General features: G+C 45.5%; 1 protein-coding gene across 2 annotated transcripts in view; it reads right to left on the bottom strand.

The window, feature by feature from the left end:
- PHF12 (PHD finger protein 12) overlaps window positions 1-25,942 on the bottom strand; it is a 41,070-nt gene extending 15,128 nt beyond the window's left edge. The window contains exons 1-4 of one of the 2 annotated variants that reach the window (XM_025916634.2): window positions 25,306-25,942; window positions 24,480-24,661; window positions 3,709-3,781; window positions 754-1,147 (exon numbers count right to left, since the gene is read on the bottom strand). In XM_025916634.2, the coding sequence (XP_025772419.1) occupies window positions 754-1,147; window positions 3,709-3,781; window positions 24,480-24,661; window positions 25,306-25,371 (715 nt within the window). In that variant the 5' untranslated portion in view covers window positions 25,372-25,942. The remainder of the gene's footprint in view (window positions 1-753; window positions 1,148-3,708; window positions 3,782-24,479; window positions 24,662-25,305) is intronic. The other variant, XM_086686475.1, reaches the window with a different exon arrangement.
- Window positions 25,943-26,366: the final 424 nt, after the last annotated feature.

The following is a 26,366-nucleotide window of genomic DNA, read 5'->3' as shown; positions in this document are numbered from 1 at the left end:
AAAGGGCAATTTGGTAACATTTTATCAAACTATAAATGCATAGTTGTAACCCAGCAATTCGAACAGTAGGAATTTACCCTACAGATACACAATGTTATATTTACAGAATTATTTGAAGAAGCATCTATAATAACAAAAGATCAGGAACAACCTGAATGTCCATTAATAGGAGATCAGTGAAATAAATTATGTCATGTCTATATGATAGACTATTATGCAACCATTAATAAAAACTGAGGAATGTCTACATTAATATGGAAAGATCTCTAGAGCATACTGTGAGGTGAAAAAAGCAAGATGTAGACCAGTATACCAAATAAGCTATTTAAAGGGAAAATACTGAGCATATTATATTTCTTTGCTTATATACGCACAAAGAAATTCCAGAAGGAGATACACAAGAACCAAACAGTGGTTATCTGAGAGGGATATGAAGGTAGAGATCAGGCAAATGGCAGACAGGGGTGGAAGGGAAATTTTTCATTTTAAGCCTTTTTATATTTTTCGGCTTTTGAACCATGTGAATATATTACCTATATTTTTAAAAAGGGGATACCTTGAAGGGCAGAAAATAGAAAACTGAATAAGCACGGTCAAGGCTAAAACCTTCAAAGATGTCCAGGAAGAACAAAGAACAGGAACATGAGAGTGGCTACTCGCCCGGTGATCCCATAGGCAGTGCTGCCCTCTGGCTGGACAGTAGTCTTTTGGGGCGGCTGGGGTGGGGGGCGGGGACATGACACTTTGGCTAACCTGGAAGTGCAGTGGTACAAGTCAGTTCATTGGGCAACTGAAATTGGGTGGGGTTCCGCTCCATGGCGGCAGCGATCAGCAGCTCAAAGGGCCGCCTTAGCTGGGGCTGCACATAGTCCGGCTCAGCTGCCACTGGCTCCTCGTCCACGTCAATGATGTCCTCGTCGACGTCATTCTGCTCAGAGGTGGGGGTCTCTGTGCTGGCGTTGGATGTGGGCGTGCCAGGCCGGCTGGCTCTCCTCTCCAGGATCCGGGCGTGGGCAATGGCCTTGAGTTCAGTTTTGCTGGCTGATCTGTCCAACAAGTCGGTATCACTGCTGGGAGATGTAGTCCGTTTGCCGGATTTGTCCACCAGTCCATTGACGTGGCCCAGCTCCTTTTTCTGCTCTCGTTTCTGTGCAAATGAACAGGTAGGCCCATCACATAAAGTACCACAAAACAGAAAGAGATGGATACTACAAAGACCACTAGCCAAAATTATGAAATTCTCCAACATGTTACAGACTCATCCACCTGGGGACTTGGAACACTGGTCTGTCCAAGTTGACAAAACTACAGCTGAACTAAACTAAAGCTGGCGAAACTGCAGCAGAGAATCACCAGGCGGCAGGGAAAGTTAGAAACAATTACGCACATTTATCACACATCATTTACTTGAAGTCACCATTTGATGCACACCATCTCTATACAAAGTACAGGGGTAAAGGGATTAAAAGTTACCACAGCGAGAATAAATTTAGTGAGGCTAAGTGAGAACGGTGAGAAAAATATAGCAGGACTCAACATCACTGTAGTTTGCCATGGAGCATCCTGACCTCCTGAATGGGTTTAAGAATTTTGCTCAAAATAAAGTCTGCAAAAGCAAAGGTAAGATAGGCAAACAGAGGTCCCTGTCCAGGGAGGTTGGGTGCTGACAGGGAAAGTAACTACACTGCAAGGTGGTGGGGTTGTGTGTGGAAGGTAGCCACCCAGGGACCACAGTGTCTGAGAATGGTGGCTTTCAGTATTTCAAGTTTTACTAGGATTCTGGAGAGGACACTTCTTCAAATGGGAATGTGGGGAAATGGAAAAAGACTATATTTATTCAGTAGGACTGGACGACTGGTATTACATTTTCCTCTAGGACTCCAAAGAGCAGTCAAATGAAGGTTTAACACTGGTCTCTAATCAGGAGACCCGGGATCTGTCCCAGTTCTGCCATGATTGCTTATGACCCTGGATGACTCAGGTTGGTGGGCAGGAGATTCCCTGTCTGTAAAGTAAGACTAGTAAAACCTTTCTTCTCCTCCTTTCAAAGATATGGTGGAGACAGAGGGTGACATATGTGAAAGGGATGGCTGAGTTGGGGGAAGATCTAGCCTCCACTAGGAACAGGACCTGAACATCAAAGGTTAATGAGGCCCAAAGGATGAATCATTTCAGTCCACTTCAGCGTAACTACAGGAGGCCGAAGAGGGATAGAGGTAGTGGTGGTGGAAAAGGCAGATTTGGCACTGGTAGGCAAAAAAGTCCATGTGGGACATTTGAGAGCATGTCACTGTGGCATTTCGGGGAAAGCACACTACGTTAGAAAAAGGCTACTATAATCCCTATCAAGCAGCTCTGTTTCTAGAAAACTGATGAAGAGGTAATAGAAATTTGGAGTAAGACAATTTGGCTCTGTTAATTCTTTGGAGTCCTCATTCTACATTTGTAAGCCTCAGTTTCTTCCTTTCTAAAATGGAGGTACTATCACCGGCACCCCAAACGGCTGCATGGATTAAATGAGAGAACATATGTAAAATACCCAGCATTTGACGGGCACTAAAATAATGTTAGTTCTTCTTCTCCACCCTCTTTTCCTGGTTTTACTTTTTCTTTCACGTCCAGTTTCTGGAGTGGCAGGTTTCTGAAAGGCCTCCTGGCTGGTATGTGCTTCTAACTGGCTCTGCTCTAACCTAACTGGGGATGCACAGGAAGAGATGCGGACAGGTGGTTAGGCTGGAGGACAGCCTGGTTTGTGGACTTCAGGGGCAATCAAACCATAGCTGGGGCTAACTGGCTGACTTGGCCTTGCCTTGCCTTTTAATAAGAACCCGTGCGCAGATGTTGAAAACTAAAAGTCTGTTTACCTTCTTAAAGGCTGAAAACTGTTACACACATAAACCACAATCTCTGAATCATCTCATCCTGTTTCTGCAACCAAGGAAATCATCATTCATTGTGACATCATGTTCAGGGGCCAGGAAAACAGAAGTGATGTCACAACAAAGGCAAGTTGCTTGGTGTGTGATTAGTGTGGGGGGAGGGAAGTGGATGGTTTACAGTTCATAGACAGATTCTAATTCACAGCCTCTAATTTGAGGATTGGGTCTCTCATATTCTGACTGGAAAAACACCTACTTCCTTTTTTGATAAAGAGGAATTTAGCTTTCGCACCCCACAAAAGTTCTCAAAGTAGAAAATCATGTTCTCAAAGCCAGTACTGAACTACCAAAGCCAAGGGAAGGGGAGCTAAAGAGAGATTAGGCAACCTGGGGTACAAAAGGCTTCCGAGTACTCTCCCACACACCCAGCCAAGCCTTATTTGCCTTGGGGTGAGGGGCATCCTTCTTCCATCAAGCTGGAGAAGCAGCCTTGCTTTTCTTCAGCTACTTTCAGTCAGAGATAGAACTGCCACATTCAGGCCACTTTTCAGGAGGTCTACAACTCCTCAGTCTACTCCTGTCACTAGTGAATGAACATGGCTCAATAAATTAACACACCTCTTCTGCCCATTTCAGCAGCCCATGTTTGGATTTTAGGCCCTACTGGATTCCAAACAGTCACCATGGGGAGAGTGAGGGTGATTCCAGGGCTGGAAAAGACAAGAAGAAGGGACGAAAATGCCTTCAGGGCCAGGCCGTCTTAGCTCTAGAATATCAGTGCTCTAGATCTGGCATTCTGAGCAAAGCCTTCAGAAAGTGCCATTATTACCTTTCGGCGAACAGTGCACCGGTGACACATCCACTCCCCAGGAGGCAACATCTCTTCACTCAGTGGAGGATTACTGTGGGGAAAAGACAAGGGCAAGACTAAGTACTAACCTTTGATGCAGCAGGAAAAAGCCTAGGTAGGTCTGGCACAGAGCTACCTGTCCCTCGATTCCTATTCTGGCCCGTCCTGTAGCACTGCCAGGGCTCTTTCTCTCATCTTTCAAGATGCTAACATGGCATGGTTTACAATAACCTAAAGAGTGAGGACCTACTCCCACATCTTAGGAAGAGATGCCAAATCCAGAGCTCTCAACATTGGGCTTTACAGAGAAAGACAGAAGTAGTCTGGAGCCTTGAGAATCATCCCCCAACTATATCATGCTAATAGAATCATTGATAGGTTCTCTACAGTCTTCAAAGTTTGTAGGTATAAGTATAAGCTCTTTCATCTGCAATTCAAAGCCCTGTGTAGCACGGTCCCATTCTACCTTCCCAGGACCCTTTCAGGTACGCTTTCGCCAAGTCAAATTGAAGACTTGATATTTCTTTCTCTAGAGCCCTTTCCCACTAGAATGCTATGCCTCTTAAACCCTATTAATCCTGTAAGGCTTAATTAAAGATGGCTGCAAATTCTTTGCTATTCCTACCATCTAAAGGTAGGCCATTTCCTTCCTCTTGAATTAGGCTTGACTTGTGACTTGTATTGACTAGTAGAAAGCAGCAGAGGTGACCTATGTTGTAACTTCCGAGGCTGGCTCTTAAGAGACCTGCAGATTCCATTTTTTCATGTTTGGAATGTTCCATCTCAGGGCCCTGCTGTCACGCCAAGAGGCCACACTCAGGAGAGTTAAGGCGCTCCAATTAACAGCTTCCTCTGAATTCCAAGCCAAAAGCCAGCATGAATTACTGCTATGTGACTAAGCTGTCTTAGATCATGCCAGCTTAGTAGAGCCTCTAAAGTACTGTGGTCCCAGACAACACAATGCTGAACAGAAAAACCACCCAGCTGAGCTAAGTCACCACATGGACTTGTGAGAGAGAATAACCAGTGTCTGTTTTAAGCCACTGAGTTTTGGGTAGTTTGTTACACAGCAACATGTAACTGAGTACAGCTCCTCCATGTGCTCTGCCTGGATTACTGGGACCTCCTGGATATGTGGATTGTATGATTTAGTTCTCTTTTGCGACTTCTCATGTTTTCCCTTGTGTGGCAGTTCTCTCTTTTTTTTTTAATGTTTATTTTTGAGAGAGAGAGAAAGAGACAGAGAGAACATGAGCAGGGGAGGGGCAGAGAAAGAGGGAGACAGAGAATCTGAAGCAGGTTCCAGCCTCTGAGCTCTCTCTCAGCACAGAGCCCAATGCGGGGCTTGAACCCATGAACCGTGAGATCATGACCTGAGCTGAAGTCGGATGCTTAACCAACTGAGTCACCCAGGCACCCCCTCTTTTTTCTTTCTTAAGTTTTATTTAAGTAATCTCTACACCCAAAGTGTGGCTTGAACTCACAACCCCAAGATCAAGAGTTGCACACTCTTCTGACCCAGCCAGGCGCCCCAGTTCTTTCTTTTCCCTTTTCTTTACTTTTCTCTTTTCTTTCTTTCTCTATCTATCCATCCATCCATCCATCCATCCATCCGTATATTCAATTTTTTTCTTTAGTGTTTGTTTATTTTTGGGAGAGAGAGAGAGAGCAGGAAAGGGGCAGACAGAGAGGGAGACACAGAATCTGAAGCAGGCTCCAGGCTCCGAGCTATCAGCACGGAGCCTGACGCGGGGCTCGAACTCAGGGACCATGAGATCAGGACCTGAGCCGAAGTCAGATGCTTAACCAACTGAGCCACCCAGGCACCCCCATCCAATTTTTAAAAAGTTAAGCTCTATGCCCAATGCGAGACTTGAACTCACATCCCTGAGATCAAGAGTCACATGCTCTACTGACTGAGCCAGCCATGTGCCCCTCTTATTTTTTTCATTAGAGGGACCAAGACAAGGACTAAATCTCTTCCCACCTTGTAGCTTTATAATACAGAGGTTGTGCATACAGTAGTCACTCAGTCAATACTGAATCAAAATTAGAGCTGTATAGGGCTGGCCTTACTGAACCTCCAGATCACTGATTTCCACTAAAGTTACACCAAGAACCATATGTAGGAGACTTTATTAAATTCTTGAGAGTCACATTTCTAAGTCTGTACAGTAGCAGTTCTCAAAGTGTGGTTCCCAGATCAGAAGCAAGCATCAGTGTCATCAGGGAACTTATTAGCAAAGAAACACAAATTCTGAGACCTCACTTCAGGCCTACAGAATCAGAAATTCTGTTATGGAGAATGAGGATACATTTATGCTAAAGAAATTCTTATATCTGGTTCTAGCAGTCAGAAGGGAGTTTTTCATCCAAAAAAAAAAAAAAAAAGAAAAAAAAAAAGAAATACTAAAAAAATAATTGAGGGCTGAATATATAAGGACTCTTCTTGAAGTCCCAAGGCTTAATATTATGCTTCTCTACTGTTTCTATCTACAAGAGCACTTGGCTTGGCAAATTTTCCTAGCTTCTGCTTTGCCACGCTTCCCTGGAGACCTGAATATACATGTCAGGATATCCACTAAGTCCTCACAGCTCTTTGCTTCCTTTCCTCCCTGTTTCACTGGTGGAATCTCAGGAGATCCTTAGTAGGATGCAGAAAACCTGGAGGCATACTGGCCTGTTGTGACAGGTCTTCAAGCCCATAGGTGAATGTCACCTGTAAAGTCTTCCCTAGTTCTCACCAATGGATTTCTGCATAGGCTACATCCAAACTAATGAAATGTATGCATGTAATTTGCAAAGGCTTACAGACTCTGCTATGCTTCAGCAACCATCATATTAAAATTAACCCTCAAAAGGCTGTCACTTCTGATTCTGTTTTTCATCATTTCTTTTCATCTGCCCATTTGGCTTTGTACCAAGATACTCTTTACCAAACATGTAAAGCAGAGAAGGGCAAGGCAAGGTGGTTTGAATCGAGACCTTTTACTAAGATGTAAATGGCTTCCTGGCCACCCTTCATGATTCCCTCAATCTAGCCCCAACCCCTATTGGCAGAATGAGTTATTGAAAACACAATTCTGATCATATCACCCTCCTTATTAAAAAGCCCTTCAGTATCACCCCTACCCTATCCATTATAGGATAAAGTTCAAACTCCTCAGTATTGTAGGTTAAGACCCTTGTGGCCAGAATCCTGCCTCTTTCTCTAGCTTCATTAACCTGGTGGCTCCCCACACAGTCTATATACCCTTTCTTTAGTCTGTGTGTCTGTTCATTTTGGAGCTGCTACTTACAACCACAAAAGCTGGCCCTTCCCTCATTCCTTCACCCAGTGGATTCTTTATCTTTTGGGGCTCAAGTCAGATATTACAACTCCAGGACGCCTTCTCTGGTAGCCCCTGATTCCCTATAGCACTTCTGTACCACACTGTCCTGAAACTATTATGCACTGGAACCCCCTTCTCTATGATTTACCTTTGTACCTCCACACTCTGCGAGGTGCCTGGCATACACGAAGTACTCAATAAAGCTTTAGAGAACTGGCGAACACTGGGGCATCTGGGTGGCTCAGTTGGTTGCACATCCGACTCTTGATTTCAGCTCAGGTCATGATCTCACAGTTTATGAGATCGAGCCCCACATTGGGCTCTGCACGGACAGTGTGGAGCCTGCTTGGGATCCTCTCTTCCTCTCTATCTGCCCCTCCCCTGCTCACACTCTCTCTCAAGTAAACACACACACACACACACACACACACACACACACACACACACACACACACACACAGAACTGGGGAATACTAAAATAGGCTTCTAGGAAGCAAATGAGGCAAAGCAATGCAGTTAGGCAGGCACTTGTTTTGGTGGTTAAATCGCACACAAAATAATTTGTTTTCTAAGTCACGAAATGGTAAGATATCAAAGTCAAAGTCCACACTTGCAAACCAACCTGACTCATTTAAATCCTCTTTAAACAATTTGGTTTCTTGGTTCTTTTTCTTAACACAGGGGTAAATTGCTTAAAGTCTGTATTAAGGGGCTCTTAAAAGTAGCTCCTGGTTGGTTTCTAAAGGATCGATTTTAGAGATACCAACCTTAAGAACACTTGTTTCTCAGAATTCTAGATTATGGGCACAGGCTCCTCTTGTCTGCACTAAAGTGTGTGATAAGGGCTGTGAGTTTAGGGAATAGTACAGAGAAGTCAGAATGTTATTTCCAGGATGAGCACAGAACATTTAAAAGTGAGACCTTGTTGAGATTTTGCTGCTTTCTCAAAGACAGAATGCGCATCTTGAAATAAACTTGAAAATGTGGCATCTTTTTAAATGTTTATTTATTTATTTTGAAAGCAAGAGAGAGGGAGAGAGTGCACGAGTCATGTCAGGGATGGGTAGAGAGGGAATGCTAAGCAGGCTCCAGGCTGTCAGCACAGAGCTGGACTCAGGACTAGATCCCACGAACTGTGAGACGATGACCTGAGCCTGAGCTGAAATCAAGAGTCGGCTGCTTAACCGACTGAGCTATCCAGGTGCCCCGAAAATGTGCTATCTTGAGAGAAGGCAGTAATATATGATAGGATGGATAGGGAAGGAAAGTCTATGTTTCTAGAAAATGAACATCACAGGTACACCCGGAATACAGAAACTGCCCACGATAAAGCTTTCTCATGACAATGTTTCCTCTTTGCCCCTAATAAGTCCTTTCAAGCTAATATTTAGAAGGCAGTTTTTCAACTCAAATATCTAGAGCAAAAGGGATTCATGAAATGGATCCAGGAAAGACAGACTGTCACTGGAGTAATAAGCTCAGGAACTAGTTCCGAAAGAGGCTGTTGTGCAGACAGACTGGTTTGATTCGCTATCAGAAATTTTGCCAACAGGGAGAGGATTCCAGGGAGAAAGGAGATTCTGCAGCTTCAAGACACCCATGTACATAACACATTCTGGAGACTTCCCCATCTCAGCTGCCCATCTTAAAGCTCTTTCTCCCATAAGAATGGTGTTCCCATAAGTTTAGTGTGCAACTTTGAAACGATTACACGCCTACCAGAGTCTTTAAATCAGGATATGTCTGTCAAGAAAAGCAAGGCTTTGTCTCAGCTCCCGCTCATCCCTATATATCAACGAAGACAAGGTGCTCAGAGCCATTCTCTATAAAAGGAAATCATTAAAAGTTAAAAGTCAGGTAATGTTGGAAATGCTCTATTAGAGTTTCTGCTGTGCAGCAGTGAAAACCATGAGGACACTATAATGAGCCAGTACTGCCTGTAAAGACATCAGTATGCTTCCTAGTCACTAAAGCTCAGAAACAGCAGAGTGACAATCTCATCTTACGTCTACATAGCATATTACAGTTCACAAAGTGTTTTCACAGATGCTCTTATCTGATCTTCACCAGCACACTGTGACAATTCTTATTCCCGTCATACAGGTGAGGAAATGGGATTCATCTGAAGCCATGGAGCCAGTTAAGTTGCAGAATTAGAACTCGAATCAGTTTCCTGGTTCTTTCAAATCTCGAGCCCAAGCTGTTTGTAAAAAACCTTTGGTAGTTCTCTTATTTCTGGGGAACACAGTGGAACATTCACTAAAATATCTTCCTCAACCCTCAAGGTCGAGCATTTCCTTCGACATCAGTCAACATTTATTGAGTTCCCACTGCTTACTAACCAATGCCACGCTGGAGGTACCACACTGGAGGAGGGACAAGTGGTTATTATCTACCCCACCAAGAAACAAACTACTCTTCTTTGGGGAGAGAGGACCAAAGTCATTTGTCCTCTCAAGCATTTAATGGACAATCATTTTATGCTAGGCAATGTGCTAAGTGGTGAAATTTCAGACATGGTCCCTGCTCTCAGGGATCACAGGCTAGAACATCATGAAAAGAACAGTTGACAATGAGACCTCATACAATCGAATACACCCTGATCCTTGCCACACAGAGCTATGTAAGACTTAACTGTGCACAGATGCCGGACTCAAAGAGCCCCAGAAATTTGGTTATTTGGTACCTGAAGGTGGCAGTGACCTTTTCCCTACTCTTTTTCCATAATTCAGAACTATTCAGCAAGTGGTAAGTCAGTCAGTGATCCTTCAAAGACGGCAAAATTAAGGATCTTGAGGGGTTCAGGAGGAAACTATAGTTTTGGAAGCAGGTGTATTTCTGTATTTTGAAAAACTGCCTGAAAGAAGGAAAGTTCTGGAAGGGAGGACATTTTCCTGGGAATGGGTGTTTTATGTCCATCTAGAACCCAATAGCATATGAACCTTTAGATTCCTTCTGAGAACTGTCCAAGTCATAGAAAGGAAGGTGAGCCCCAGAATGTACACGAGCTGGCTTGTCTTGGAAAACTGGTAGCTCTTTAAAGAGTGCCCTGTGGACAGAGCTTTTGCAGACTATCCATCTTCACTGCTTTAGATGTTTCCTCCCAGATCATTTATTAAAAAGCCCTGGCCCAGGGGTGCCTGGGTGGCTTAGTAGGTTAAGTGTCCAACTTCAGCTCGGGTCATGATCTCATGGTTAGTGAGTTTGAGCCCCACATCAGTCTCTGTGCTGACAGTGTGGGTCTGCATGCGATTCTCTCTCCCTTCTCTCTCTGCCCTTCCCCCACTTGCTTTCTCAAAAAGTAAATAATAAACTTAGGAATAAAAAAAAAAAAAAAAAAAAAAAAAAGCCCTGGCCTGGGGCACCTGGGTGGCTCAGTCCATTAAGCGTCTGACTCTTGATTTCGGCTCAGGTCATGACCTCATGGTTTGTGAGACTGAGCCCTGTGCCAGGCTCAATCTCTCCCTCTCTCAAAAATAAATACAACTTTAAAAAAGTCTATTTCTGGAGTCCTCAAAGAGAAAACCACAAACTTGCACCCCTCAGCTAACTGTAATGCCTGCATTGATAGACCTCTCCATGTCAAAGATTCAAAGCCCAGAGCCAGATGATCCCAACTCACAGCCAAAGGATGAAGTCCAGTTTTAATTTAGAATGCCTCTTTCATTCACTAATGAGGCTGCAGCCCACCACTGCAGGTGGAAGACGTTAGTTGTCATGGTTCTTGGCTCTCTAATTAAGAGGATCTATTTCAAGTCATATACCAGTGTGGCTGATCTGAGTCTAACCTCACTCATCTCCCCCACCTATTAATACATATGAACCTGCACGATATTAACATTTACTTCAGATTTAGTCGCCACCGATGGGACCTGTTGCTCCACAGCTCTGCGTTAATTATCCATCCAGCGCAAGCAGTTTTTCAATATGGAACTGGAAAGGAGAAGGGGGAGGGGAACAAGAGAACAAAGGGAGGAGGGGAGAGGTGGAGAGAGAGAGAGAGAGGGAGACAAGGAAGCAGAAAGACTGCCTTTTATTTCAGAGACCTATTTTTTTGCATTAAAACATGCAGATAAAAATGGTGTTGGGCTGTGGACTTGTTTTTAAAAAATACGTTAGGTTACCGATGTATGGTTTGCAACTGTCCATCCAGCTAAGTGACACTGACATTTTAAAACTTGAGCCAAAGGCAGCTGGGGAGACATGGAAATATCACTTAACCAAATTAAAAGCTTTGGTATGTGTCTTAGGACAAAAGGAAGCAAGATGGATGAACAATATTTAAGAAAGAAGACACTTCATTTTTTTTTCCTAGACTGACAAAATATTCTATTTAATACAAAGGCTGAACAGGAACACTATGCAGACAGCATATCTGTACACAATACACCAACAGCCTTCCACTCGGGCTCTCTTCTAAAAGAGGTCAGTCGCATGAACTGCTAGGGTCTTTCCTGTCAGAACCCATCATTCACCAAGAATCAGAAGCTCTCGAGCCATATGTGGCAGTTTCAGTTAAAATATCAGACTAAGAAAGATTTCACTGCCCCCCCCCCCATCTATATGTCCCCTCCCCTTTTTGGGTGGTGGTGGGGTGTTCAACCAGCAAACAATAGCATTGAGCAGTTTTGATTTTTAATTTCACAGTTCATGGGTCTCATCCATCCATCTGAGGTCCACTACCAGATAAAAATCCTGCAATTATATTTAACGGCATTGTGCTAAGAGTGACTGCAAAAGACAATACATGCTCAGAACAGGCCCACTCTCCCTCAGACCAGCCCTGCTGCCCTTGGCCAGCTCAGGAAATATGTTGGTATTAGCCAAAATGGGAGCGAAGGTGATCACTGACAGGACCACCATCACGTCTCAGCCTCCTGGCAGCCATCTTGATCTACAAAGGAACCTAGGAGCAGAGAAAACAAGCCTTTTGTAAACTGAAACCAGCTTCTGTTCTAGAAAAGCGAAGAGGTGCCAGGTAAAATTTAATTTAAAAATATCTTTTAAAACTTAAAAGCTGTCTTAACATATCCAAATTTAATGGTCTAAGTTTTGAAGAAACAAAATCTAATGAAATTTAAATGTCAGCATTAAACAGTAAGTTTCCTCTGGACACTTGTATGGGCATCAGTTTTTATCTTCCAATATAGCCTACCTTTCAAAGGCAGGGAAGATGGCCATACTGAAAGGCAATGGAGGTAAAAACAAAGTTCAGGGGTCCTTGCCCTCCTTCATCCTAGCTACTGACTCAAGCACAGCTAATGCCACAAAGTACATAAAAAGTACAAGGACCGCTGGCTTTTTCATGCAAAGCCTCAGTAGCAGTGTTAACAAGGAAACCAATGAAGTGCCAGGCCATTACAAATGCCCCATTGAGAAACTTAGCTAGTTGCGTCACTTCCACAGGCATACAGTCCTTTCAAACTAGCTGACTGTGCCCCCAAATTTCATTGCCTTCTATGCAGAGCTGGTTTGTGGCATCCTCCCAGTGAAGGACACCTGGGGAACAGGGTTATAAAGTCAGTGCAGCAAAAGGAGGGTGGGAGGGTAGAACACCAACAGTTACACCAGGTGTTTTCCCTCTGCTAACTTCTCTACAAGCTGAGACTGGGTGCCACAGGGCCTTATCTATCATGAGTTTGGCTATTCTGTCAATCCTGGCTTCTCCACAATGGCAAATGAGCTGGCTACAGACATTTTAAAAATGTGCTTCATTCATTCACCTCATCAGAGATGTTGGAGCCCCCCACCTGTTTTGGAAGTCAACATTCTGGCCTCAACACTTTCTGATGTTCCTAGGGAATGTTCCATTGGAAAGAAGAATCCACAATCATAACTGTGTATTCCAGAAGAGTCTCAGAGGTATGGAAAACTGGGTACTGTTCCGTAGCCAAATTTATTGGACTATCAAGAACAAGGAAATAACCAGGCCGTATTCTTTTTGCACACACAGCTCAGGAAATCTGGATCAGTTTACATCTTAGAGATACTGGACCTCAAATTCTATAAAGGCTGGGAAAACTAAAAACACTAGCAATGTCTTTATTTGAAATCCAACTAAATACAGGGAGCAGGTTTCTACTTAAGACCCAGCTGCTTCTCCCTAAGGAGAATTTCTGCTTAATTTACCCTCCTCTGACAGGGTCTCCTTAAAAAAAGGAAAAATAGAGAATAATAATAATTTGCACCAAAGCAGCACAGGGCCTATTCCCTCCCTCTTTTACCACCCCCCCCCCCCAATTTTACTCATAAACCTTAAAGCTCCCCACCCTACATGATTGAAGTAATCTCCTGGGCATACTGTCAAACTATGCTGTCGTGGTTTGATGCCACAGCTAAGTGCTGACTTGAGCTTCTGAAGCCTTCCAGTTATACCCCCAGTGACCTATTTAGGAGGTGAACATACTTCTCAGAGAGAGAGCACCATAATTTTTTCCCTTTGGCCCACTTTTCTCTCAGATGATCCCTAACCAAAGAATGATCACCCTTAAAGATCTGATCGTGTGCACATAAACGATAAGATTTGAGGAAAGCTCTTACGCAGCAAGCATACAAATCTTGGACATGAGTTCTTTCCCATAATTTCAATAAACTGCAGCTACTTTTCTTACCATACAGCTTACTTCAACACCAACAAACTGAAGCCTGCAGTCAAAGATGTCTGATATCGTGGAATGAGGTGTTATAAGAATTAAGTTAAGCTAGAACGGCTAAGTGTCATCTAAGCCAGGCAAAACCATGAGGAGTAAAAAGGATAAAGAAAACAAAAATGAGAGGCAACTGGGTGGCTCAGTCGGTTAAACGTCCGACTTCACCTCAGATCATGACCTCACAGTTCATGGGTACGAGCCCTGTGTCAGGCTCTGTGCTGACAGCTCAGAGCCTGGAGCCTGCTTCAGATTCTGTGTCTCCCTCTCTCTCTGCGGCCTGCACCACCCCTCCCCCCCCGCCTTTCACACTCTCTCCTTCTTTCTCTCTCTCAAAAATGATTAACATTAAAAAAAATGATAAAGCCAAACAATGTTTATCAAAAGGCCAAAATCACTGACAGAATACTCCCTATATTTAAGATGCTTTCAAAAAATGGCAAGCAAGGGGAGCCTGAGTGGCTTAGTCAGTTAAGGGTCTTGATTCAGCTCAGGTCATGATCTCACGGTTCGGGAGTTCGAGCCCCACATTGGGCTCTGCGCTGACAGCACAGAGCCTGCTTAGGATTCCCTCTCTCGAGCCCCTGCTCAAGCTCTTGCTCTGTCTCTCTTAAAATAAATATATAAACTTAAAAAAACAAAAACAAAAAATGGCAAGCAAGATCCAGGAAAGTTGAATATAGCCAGCCTATGCATAAAAGGAACTATAAGGGGCACCTGGGTGGCTCGGTGGGTCATGCATCCGACTTCAGCTCAGGTCATGATCTTGTGGTTCCTGAGTTCGAGCCCCACATCGGGCTCTGTGCTGACAGCTCAGAGCCTGGAGCCTGCTTCAGATTCTGTGTCTCCCTCTCTCTGTGGCCCTTCCCTTCTCGAGCTTTGTCTCTCTCAAAAATAAATAAACATAAAAAAAAATTATAAGGGACACCTGGCTGGCTCAGTCAGAAGAGCACCCAACTCTTGATCTTGGGGTCATTAGTTTGAGCCCCATGTTGGGTGCAGAGATTACTCAAAAAAAAAATCTTAAAAAAATTTTAAAGAAAGGACTAGGTAGGAAAAGTCGTAAATTTGGACACATTTAACAAGATTAATGAAGTATAATTTTCATAATGCATTTTGACCAGTAATTGAGGATTGTCAATTGAAAAAGTTCACTGTAGAGTTTCCCTCTAATGTTTCCAAAGCTTCGTTAAAACCAAAAATCAGTAGAATGCTATCTGATGGTTTAATGCATGTGAGAATTAAAAAGCTCCCAGCTCAGCATAGGACCCCAGGGCTGGTGGAAAGAACAACAGTAGCTCCTCATTGCCAGTTTTGTAACGTACCTACAATCACTTAAAGTTCTATGCATTTCATTAGCTTCTCTGCTCTGTTCTCTGCACAAATGCAGAGCAGAGAAAAATAATATTCAACATCCCTCTAAGGATCACAGCTGGATAGAAAGTCTGTAAATGTGTTTATGCTGCTACAAACAGGGTTCCACCCTGGAACTCAAGCTTGCTAGTAATTCTGAGGGGTTCCCTCAGCCTTGTGTGGCCGGGTGGTAAAGTGATGTCTTTGGGCTACGGTTAAATTCAAACCTCGCGGAGAGTCCTCTTGCTCACTCAAGCTTATTTCAAAAGAGCCTCACGCAGAGCCCGAATCAGTGGGAAAGACTGAAGGTAGGTTCAGGCATGGAGTCCCCGCCCTGCTGTTACACTCTCTGTCTTTTGTCCTTTCAAGACTGGGAAACATTTCCTGGGAGATATATCTCGTACAGTTTATCAGAAAACAGGGAGGGGCGCCTGGGTGGCTCAGTCGGTTAAGCGTCCCGACTTCGGCTCAGGTCATTATCTCAGTCCGTGAGTTCGAGCCCCACATTGGGCTCTATGGTGACAGCTCAGAGCCTGGAGCCTGCTTCGGATTCTGTGTCTCCCTCTTTCTCTGCCCCTCCCTGGCTTGTGCTCTGTCTCTCTCTGTCTCAAAACAAAACAACAACAAAAAAACCCGGGAAGGGCAAAGACTTAAAAACCAACACTATTAACATACAGGAAAGCAAATGTAATTAGGGAGAAAGGAATGGTCACCTTTTGTTTTTTGTTAACAAAGGTACCACCCACTTGGTAGAACTAGACATCGTTTCTGTTCCCCAACCAGTGCTTATCTTTGTGTCTCTCTCATTTGTAATACTACTAGGTATTGCACAGCAGTGAGTGGAGGAAACGGGTCAGCCTCTGGCTTTTAAGTAGTTTAGTGAGCATTTAGTACACGGTTGCAAAAGGGAAAGTAGCCTTTTGAATGAGTGAGTCAAGTTTTACATTATTTGAAATTTCATCAGTCTGTAAGGTGTGCTCGGAATTTGTTTACCGTGAATTCAACAACAGCTCTACATAGCAGACAAATTCTTTTTTGCTGATGGGTCAAAGCAATGATTTCTCCTTTTATCAGTGTCTATTGTACCCCTCAAGTGTCTTCCATCTCCCGTGCAAATGTGCTAAAACTTCATCTTTTTTTCTTATTTGCTGAGACCTAGATTCAAAAATAGTATTAGGCTTTAAAGGATGAAGACTTTGACATCTGTAAATGGCAGGCATAAAAAGGAGTCACCTTCTTATTCTTCTTAACTGCTCCCAAGTCATGGGAAAAGCAGTCAGCTAGTGACCTGTGCATGCGTCCTGGGCATGGTGACAAATCCGCAATACCAAAGTGCCTTTCTGAAATTTGGTCTAGGACTTGCACTGAATACAATGTCCTCCTCTTTCAGGAAACTGGCAGGGGGACAGCTGTACTCCTGTCCGGTCTCTTGGGAGGCTAGCATTATGCAGAGGTGCTCTTATAAGTGTCACTCATTGAATGGCAATGCAGCTGGCCATGTTTGTACTCCCTGGGGACTCTTAAGTTAAAGGAAGAGCAAAGTCGAGGTGGGAAAACAAACTGCCCCCCTCCCCCTGCTGTGGTGATTTAAAATTCTGGCACCTTAAAATAAGAATGCATTTCTAGGAGCCTGTGCTGCATGATCATAATAATATAACCATCAAAACCCAGAGAGCATCATCAAAACCCCAACCAGAATCTTTGACTAGGGTGGCCTGCTTAACTACACGCCAAGGAACTGTGTATGTGCTGGGGGTGGGACAAGAAGGTTCAGAGATAGATTTTAACACTCTTATGTATACCAAAAGCAAACAACATTCAGCTTCATCTATTTTCTATTGCCTTAGCACTTGTAGGAGAAAAGATGTACCCATTTCTGTTAAGAAGCTGGACACCTGCATTTCTAGGTAGCAAAATTCCTCTTGGGGGCATCAAAACAGACTGTTTGTTTTTATAAGCAATATAAAACCTTCAGGCAAATATTCTCTTCACTCTGTCTCCCTATTTATTGCTATCTGGGCCTACATAAAGACACATATAAACAGGTGAGTTCACCGCAGCGTACAATTTTTGTTGTTAATGGAGTTCAAAAGATACCTCAATTGATCTGGAGTTATTTCCATCCCAAGCTGCCACCAATCAAAGCGAGAAAATTAAAATTGTCCTCCTTAAACTAGGAATCTCCAAGTACGAGGGATTTCTATACACAGAAATTTTATATTGTGACTAGTGGTGCCTTAAGGCAGGTGGCAGATAAGGTTCTCTCCACTGAGACGCACCATCCTGACTGGAGTTCACAGAAGAAACCTTTTACTCACTGTCATTGCATTGATAATAAAAGCACAGCCATTAAAGTGCGCTTAAATCAACTACCTTTCTTCTACATAAGACTCAAAAATTAGAAAAATAAAATGGGTGAGTGAAAAGACAACCCATAGAATGGGAGACAATACTTACAAATCATGTATCTGACAAGGAACTTGGCATCTAGAATATACAAAGAACTCTTACAACCTAGTAATAACAGTAAAAAAAACCCAAGTAACCCAATTAAAATTGGACAAAGGATCAAAATGGACATTTCTCCAAAAAAATATACAAATGGATAATCAGCACATGAAAAGATGTTTGGTATCATTGGCCATTAGGGAAATGCAAATCAAGGGGCATCTGCGTGGCTCGTCAGTTAAGCATCCAACTTCGGCTCAGGTCATGATCTCACAGTTTGTGAGTTTGAGCCCCACGTCAGGCTCTGTGCTAATAGCTCAGAGTCTGGAGCCTGCTTTAGATTCTGTGTCTCCCTCTCTTTCTGACCCTCCCCCACTCACACTGTCTCTGTCTCTCGAGAATAAATACACATTAAAAAAGTTAAAACAAAACAAAAAACAGCACTCCCACTCACAGGACAGGTTTTTATCAAGAAGATAATAACAAGTATTAGAAAGGATGTGGAGAAATTGGAAGCTTCCTATACTGGTAAGAATGCAAAATGGTGTAGCCACTTTGGAAACCAGTCTAGCAGTTCTTCAAAGGTTAAACATGAGTTACCCTCTGACCCAGCAATTCCACTCCTGGGTACACAACCAAGAGAAATGAAAACAGATGTCCACACAAAATGTGCACACAAAAGTTTACAGCATCATTATTCCCAATAGCCAAAAGGAGAAAAAACCCAAATGTCTATTAACTGATAAACGAATAAACAAAAGTGTGGTATATCCATAAACAGACTAGTATTCAGCCATGAAAAGGGATGAAGTACTGATAAATCCTACAAGCGTGAACCTTGAAATCTCACTGAGCCCTTTTGAGTATTACTGGTCTTTTCACTGAGAGCTCAGTAAAAACCAGTGTTTCATCTGACACACAGTCGTGACTATTTGGATCCTTTTTCAGTTCAAATTAGATAATTTATTTGTCTCATTTTATGATTTGGCTTTTAAAAAATTATCTTGGAGATATACTTAAGAAATTGAAACAGACCAACATGAATCCCATCTCCAGATGTAAAAGAAGACAGTACCTAAACATGTCTTTTATATACTTACACACAAAAAAATACACTAGTCATTTACAAAGTTTAGTTAGTGGAGCCCATCTGTAAAGTACTTTGAGAGCCTTAAGGAGCAGCAGGAAATTGATGAGATTACAACTGCATCCTACCTTTCATTAAGTATGGTAATCAATTTGGGGATAGGCCCAAAATGAAAAATTTCTCACAGTAGGACCACTAACTACTTGCCTTAGGTTACACAAACACTGTTACCTTTGAAGAGCATTACCTCCTCCTTCACTTTAAAAAATTTGATACTTCATTTTTTTTTAAAGTTTGTTTGTTTATTTATTTAGAGCGTGCATGCGCACAAGTAGGGGAGGGGGCAGAGAGAGAAAATCCCAAGTAGGCTCCGCACTGACAGCCCAGAGCCAGCCGATGCGGGGATCGAACTCACTAACCACATGAGATCAGGACCTGAGCTGAAACCAAGAGTCTGACCCTCAACCAAATGAGCCACTCAGGTGCCCTCTCACACTTCCTGTCTTAACCACAGCCATCTAGGTCACCAACATTTTGTGAGTAAACAACTCATTCGAAATATTATTACTATTATTATTATTAAACAGTGATTATCGTCTTATCTATGAACCAAAGCACTCCTATCACAAGAATTAGTCCCTTAGCCCCACATTAAGTTTACAAAGCATGCATGTTAAATTGAGCTAAAATTGAATGTTATCAGACCCTCCCTGTTTGAGTGGAACATTTAAAAACAATACTACACACCCAGATTCCAATGCAATGCAGCAAATGTAAAAATAAGGAAAATACACATAAAACCAAATCAGGTTTGTTTATTGTTGAATCATTTTACTATTGAGGGGGCAGGGTGACGGGAGGAAGGCCAGATGCTGTCACCTCCAGGTCTTCAGTGCTAAGCTTCTAAGCACTTAAAATGTCAGAAACAACAGATTCATAAGGTAATATTAAAATGAATGTATTTTAGGGGCACCTGGGTGGCTCAGTCGGTTGGGCGGCTGACTTCGGCTCAGGTCATGATCTCGCGGTCCATGAGTTCAAGCCCCGCGTCGGGCTCTGTGCTGACCCGCTCAGAGCCTGGAGCCTGTTTCGGATTCTGTGTCTCCCTCTCTCTCTGACCCTCCCCCGTTCATACTCTGTCTCTGTCTCAAAAATAAATAAACGTTAAAAAAAAAAAAAAAAAAAAAAAAAAAGAATGTACTTTAATTCATCAGTAGACTAATACTATTCTCATGAGGAGCCAAACACAACAAATCAGAAAAATCACCTTCTTAAATGCTCAAACGGCAAAGATTTTCTGCAAGGCAGTTTTCTACTCTATGTGTGAAACCTTTCTTGTTATGACTCACTGAAAATTAAATATGCAAAACTCCAAGCTGAGCTTAGTTTTGCCTGTGCACAGAGACCTTTTTACTCTCATTCTTCGAAAACCTCATTTTGGATCTTGCTGCCAACACCAAAGAGAGGAAAGCCGGCCAACAATTCCAAATATAACATGCGGAGGCAAATGCTACAGAAATCTGTCTGACGGGAAGCAACCATGCTGAGGTCTGCTGAGGTAGATGCACTTCTCAATCAGACCGTTTTGGTCCCTCGGTCGTCTAGAGCAAAATGCCATGAGAAAGCAATCAGAGGAAAACATCCAGTTTCCAGGCAGCCTCATTACCGAAGACCTATGGTATTTATTCACTTTATCAGTGAGAACAATCCAATCCATTTCAAACACAAAGATGGGCCAGTGGCAACTAGAGCTCCACAAGTTATCGTAATTTTTGTAAACCAGTTTTTAGGGACCAATCCATGGAGACCACTATTTTCCGAAAGTCCAATGAATGCCATGACGATTATGATAGAGAGGTCAGGTTCACCAGAAAACACTTATAAAAAAAACCCATATCTCTTTCCAGTTCTCCTGGGGCAGGTTTAGTAACCCCTACTACCACTCTGAATAACTGATAAACCAGTTCAACTTAGATAAAATGATTACACTATCACTTAAACAAAAACAAAAAATCACCTCCTCGAGTTTAATTCTTTAGAGAGGTCATGGGGCTGAGCACAGAGCAATTCATTCCCCAACCCAGGGGATCATTACAGAAAACCCAGCTATAGGGCTTCCAGTCTAATTGGGAAGAGAGAACTGTTCCTCATACAAAGCACTGGCCCCTGAGAAAAGAAAAGACAATTAAAACAGTTTATCTGACCAGTCATTTCCTCCAGCAGTTTATCTTAGAAAAATCCCCTGTGGTTATGGCTATGTCACTACGCCCAGGAGGTAAAGTTTGCCTAGAATCACTTCTGGAACATTTTACTAGATCTCCTTCACTGAGGCAAGCTGGCAAGGGACACTAGACTGAAAAAAGAACTTGTCTCAGACAGCTTTGAATGAAGACCCACAGCAGCACTGAAATTAGGATCTACAGGATTTGTAAAACCTCCACCTTCACTCTTGTACATTGTGAATATTAAGAAAATTAACATTACGCTGCTTATCTAAGTACAGCTGACCCTTGGAAAACATGGGTTTGAACTGCAGGTCCACTTGTATGTGGATTTTTTTTTTGTTTTGTTTTGTTTTTTTTTGAGAGACTGAGAGAGTGGGACAAGGCAGAGAGACAGAATCCCAGGCATGTTCTGCAAAGTCAGTGCAGAGCCCAATGCAGGGCTCAAATTCATGAACCACAGGATCAAGACCTGTGCTAAGGTCAGATGCTTAACCAACGGGCCACCCAGGCGCCTCATGCAGATTTTTTATAGTACAGCACTGTATCTTCTCTTGTTTATGATTTTAATAGCATTTTCTTTTCTACAGTTTACCTTACTATGAGGATACAGTGTACAATACACGTAACATGCAAAACAGGTGTTAATTGTGTTACTGGTAAGGCTTCTGGTTAATAGTAGGCTATTGTAGTTAAGTTTTTGAGGAGTCAAAAGTTATGCAGATTTTTTAATGCTTGCAAGTTGGTGCCCCTAAACTACCCCAGCATTGTTCAAGGGTCAACTGTAATCCAGTCTTAGCAAGTTAAAAAGGGAAGCAAGAGAAAATATAGCCATACCTAACTGCACTCCCACATGGCACAAGTAAGCAGTAATGGCATGAATTAAAGCCAGCACACTCAGGAATCAAAATTTCTGAGACTGTCAACTGCTTGACCTAAACTCTGGTGGAGACGGTTGACGAAGTACTTCACTTGTGCTGGAAAGAGTGGAATACAAGGCAGGAAAGTGGGATAAGCCTCACTTAAAAGAAAGCTTCCTTCGTTTGTACCAGTATCTAGAAGGTTTTGTAATTTATATAATAACTCAGATAAGTCAATGGTACATTCAGTACTGGCATCTTCAAAGAGAGAACTGGAAATGTGAAACAAACCCTGCCTCATTTACTAGGGTTCTCGAATCTCTGATTACCAGCTCCCATTCATGGGCCTTAAAAAAAAAAAAAAAAGTAAAAGAAAAAAAGAAAAGTATTCAATGAAATGCAGTCTGGGCAAACCCGAGTCTCACCAACAGCTCAAAGTACCTCCTTCTCTCCTAGCTGAAGTAGAAACTGTTAATTGTTACAACTTGACAAGACTTACACTCCTCTAATTAGAAGATCCAGGTTGGGTTTTACAGTTTCAAAGCCGAAAGTCAGGCAAAACAGTTTTTCCATACCTAAAGTTTCTAATAAACAATCTCAGCTTACTAAACAAATGAGACTAAAGATAATGAGTTTATAGGGGCACCTGGGTGGCTCAGTCGGTTAAGCATCAGATTTCCGCTCAGGTCAGGTCATGATCTTGTGGTTGGTGAGTTCAAGCCCCGCATCCCTCAGTGCTGACAGCTCAGCCTGAAGCCTGCTTGGGATTCTGTGTCCTCCCCCCCCACCCCCCACCGCTCTCTGCCCCTCCCCCACTCACATGTTTTCTCTCTCTCTCTCAAAAATAAATAAACATAAAAAAAAAAGATAATGAGCTTACAAAATTCTCACTCAATACAGGAGTCATCATTCTTGGTTAACAATAGCTTCCTCCTAGAGGTAAAACATTAACCCACATTTTAAATCAAGAAGCCTACAATTCAGTCTGGGTATATGTATCAAACAAGCACAATAAAAAACACAAGCAACAGGAAAAAACTGATAAACAACATAACATATCCAGGTACAAATCTCTTCTTTGCTCAAGACCAGCACAGGAAACTTGACCAGAGAGATTTTCTCCAGGTAGATCACACCTTACAGGAAGCAAAGGCTAAAAACCACAGACCCTTCCTGCTGGTATTAGTCACTACATAATAAAAAATTTAAAGCCAGCAACAAAGCTTCCTCCAGGATAACCATTTCTGTCCCTGCAACATTACAAGCGAAGATGGGGTGCCCTCCTGGGCAAAAGCATCTTGGGAATGGTAATGGGAGCTTCCTACATAACTTCTGACCACAAGACTTAATTTGCCCGGTATCAGTCATCTGTCTCGTAAGTGTTCCAAAACCTGCAATTAGTACAAATATACAGTAAGCACTACTCCACAGAGAGACAGAATGTGAATGGAACACTGTAGAGAACAGAAGGAAAACCTTTTTTTCCAGAGGACTAAAAAAAGGCAATATCAAAAACGGGGGGGGGGGGGGGGGGACACAAACAGAAGCCCCTCTCTTTCCCGCTCTCTCACAAACGCCTGTTTCACTCAACTGTTGCTGAACGACAGAACAACACCCATCAGAACACGACGCAATCTGGGTTCCCTGCGCTGATGGAGGATTTTCGTGGAGGGCAGAGATGATTTCTCCAGGCAGAAACTGGAATTTAAACTCTTCCTGGCCGGATTGTTCTGGGCTGAGCTGCTGAGGAGGATCACGCAGCGGGCGATCAACCCAGGTCCCTCCCTCTCTCTCCGGTCTCTCCCCTCCTCTCGCGTTCAGTAAGGGGGGGCGGGGGCGGGGGGAAGCGCTCAGCTTTTCAGCTCTCTGCTCCTTAAAAATGCCCTCGCGGAGCCAACCGCACACAATCCTGACCCAGCAGCAAAGAATTTTGCCGCGAAGGGCTCGCCGATCCGGAGCGAAGTGAAATCGGCGCCCAAGGGCAATTTTAATTGTCTAACCCGGCCCGATTTCCTAAGAGGCGGCAGCGCGGGGAGGGAAAGAGGGAGGCAGCTCCGAGAGGCAACAGGGGGCAAGCGGAGCCAGAGAAAGGGGACCAAAGCGGCGAGATCCTAGCCCTGGCCCCCGAGGAGCTTCTGCAGAAAGGGCCCCGAGCCTCTACCCCCACCGTTCCCCGGGAGACGTTTGCAAATCATATATGCAGCCAAAATGGCGCTGAGAATAAAAATATAATTTAAAGGCAGGTCGCCATATTGTAAACAGAGAAGCAGAGAAGAGGCGGACTCGAGAGACACCCTCCATGATTTCTTCCACAGTCGCAAGCGCCCGGGCGTCCGGCCCCCCGGGTCCGTACCAGGCCAGCTCCGGCGGCCGAAGGCCCCACGCACCCGCCAGCAGGAGAGCCCAGCCCGGCAGGACCCCGAGGGCGGCGGGCGCGCGGGCAGGCGAGCGGCACCGGGCCCGGAGCTCCTCCCCTTCCTCCCCCGCCACCGCCGGCCGTGCCCTGCCGGCTCTGTCCCGGCTACCCAGAGACTTCCAATCCCAGATGGGGCTCTCCTCACTCGTCCCAACCCCCACCTCGGGGTCCGGACACACTGCTGCTCCTCCGCCCCCCCCCCCCCACCCCAAACGGCTAGATCCCAGCAGACACCTGGGGGCGGGGAGGCGCTCGCCCCAGCGGCTGCAGAAAGTCAGCTAGCGGCTGCAAGCGCCCGTTATTTCGGCAGCCAGGGGTAGGCCGGGTGAAGGAATGTGCCGAGAAGGGTCAGCGAAGGAGCTCCAAAGGGGTCCCCAGACCTTACCAGCACTGGAGGTGGAAGGCGGCCGGGCAGTGGTCACAGCACAGGAGATCCCCACCTTCTTTGCAGCTATCGCAGCTGTCGTGGTTGGTGGCCCTGCCGCTTCTCCGGGGCTCTTTTTCAGGCTTCCGACTCCGCTTTTCTGCCTCGTCCGTCTTGGGGGGAGCCAGCAGAGCTTGGATTTGCTGCACACACACATAAACGGCGTGTGTGCACACTCGGAGCTCCCGGGCGGTCCGTCGCCCCCCCGGCAGGGCTTCTCCGTCACCCACCCCTCTCCCCCCTTTTGTCCTTCTTCCTCCCATCCAAGCTGCTCCCAGAACCTCTCAGCCCCCCGGAACCGGGGGGAGCCCACCCTAACAGCGTTCCTGCAGCACAACGAGAACAGCCTCTTCCAAATGGGGAGGATCAGGGTAGGGGGATGGGGAGAGGGTGCGCGGTTCCCTTCTCGCCACTTCCTTGTATGGACAGTGGGGGACTCCAAAGCCAGGCTCTGGAGAGGCCTGAAACCCGGTACCCGGACGTGCTGGGGGAAGCACAAAGGGGCCGACAAGAAGGGGGTGGGGAGGCCCGCCGGTGCAACGACATGGAGTGGGTTGGTGCCTCGGGAGAGCGAATCCAGGGCGGCGGGTAGGTGAAACTGCTGCAAACGTCCTCGGAGGCTAAGCTCAGCCCCTCGAATTGCAAAGAAGGGAGGGAGAATCTGGGTGAGGAAGAATCCCCCTCCCCCGGCCCTTTTGCGCTGTGAGCTCAGGACCGGCTTTGTGGGGCGGAGGGCGGAGGTTCCCTCCCAGCGCTGGGGGAAGGGGATGAGGAGGGCCACTCTTACCTCCATCAGCCCCCCCGACGTGTCCAAGTCGTACACGATCGTCTTGGTCTCCATTTTCTCCCACATTCATCCACCTCCCGGGCTGGGCGCTCTCTGCTCCGGCCCCCCCAACCCCGGGGGGAGGGGGGAAGCGGGGGGAGGGGGCGCTCCTGACCCCGGCCCCCCTTCTTTTTTCCCAACACGGGTCCCGACTTCCTCGCCCTGGCTCCCCCCCACCCCCCGGCCCCCAGTCCCCGGGACGGCAGCGTCCTCCCCACGGGCCGTGAGGGGGGAGCGGCCCCTCAACCCCGGCCCGGCGGCTGGCTGCACGGTGGGTCCCGGCTCCGGGGGTCAGGCCTCGGCGGGGCCTAGTCCCACAGGCTAAAGCCGGCGCTGGCGACCGCTGGTCCGGCCGGGAAGGCTGGCGGGCGCTGCCATCCCGGGGTTGGGGGGATAGGAGGGGGGGTGAGAGGTTAGGTGAGGTTGTGGTACGTGAGGTGACTGCGGGGAGGGTGATGGGGGGTGGTCCCCGGGCTCCGCCTCTCGCCGCCGCCGCCGTCTGCGTCCCGGCTGCCGCGCACTTGGCGCAAACTTACCGCGAGCGCCCGCAAAGCCACCCGCGCAGGCGCCCCGGGATCGCCGCTCGCCGCGCGCAACCGCAGTGACAGCCGGCGGCCGGGCTCCCGCGCAGCCGCAGTGAGGGGGTACCCCCCAGCGCGCAGCCGCGCTGGCATTCGTCTGGAGCGCCGAAGCCCCGCCTTTCTGCCTTGCGCCAGCGTACTGAGAAGAGGAGGGCGGGACCTGAGGTCTCGCGCAGGCGCCTGGGAGAGCCTCTAAGGGTCACAGCGCAGCCGCAGGAACATGGGGGCTCTTCATCCATTGGTGTTTGTGTATAGAACCAAGAATACTCTGTTCCTGCGCAGGCGTGTTGAGAATGCTCCCCTCCCTCCCCACAACACAGCCGCCTTCCGCGCAAGCGTATTGTCACCTGCAGGCCCTAACAAGAATGCTTCTACTTTCGCCATTTTGGTAATGGGATATAGGCTACCATGTCCTTGGAGTCCTCAGGCATGAACAGGAAG

The sequence above is a fragment of the Puma concolor genome, chromosome E1 (assembly GCF_028749965.1).
Source record: "Puma concolor isolate L17-30 chromosome E1, mPumCon1.1.hap2, whole genome shotgun sequence".
In the NCBI taxonomy this organism is placed as follows: Eukaryota; Metazoa; Chordata; class Mammalia; order Carnivora; family Felidae; genus Puma; species Puma concolor.
The sequence above is the reverse complement of the archived record's forward strand: the minus strand, read 5'-3'. Positions and strand labels throughout refer to the sequence as shown.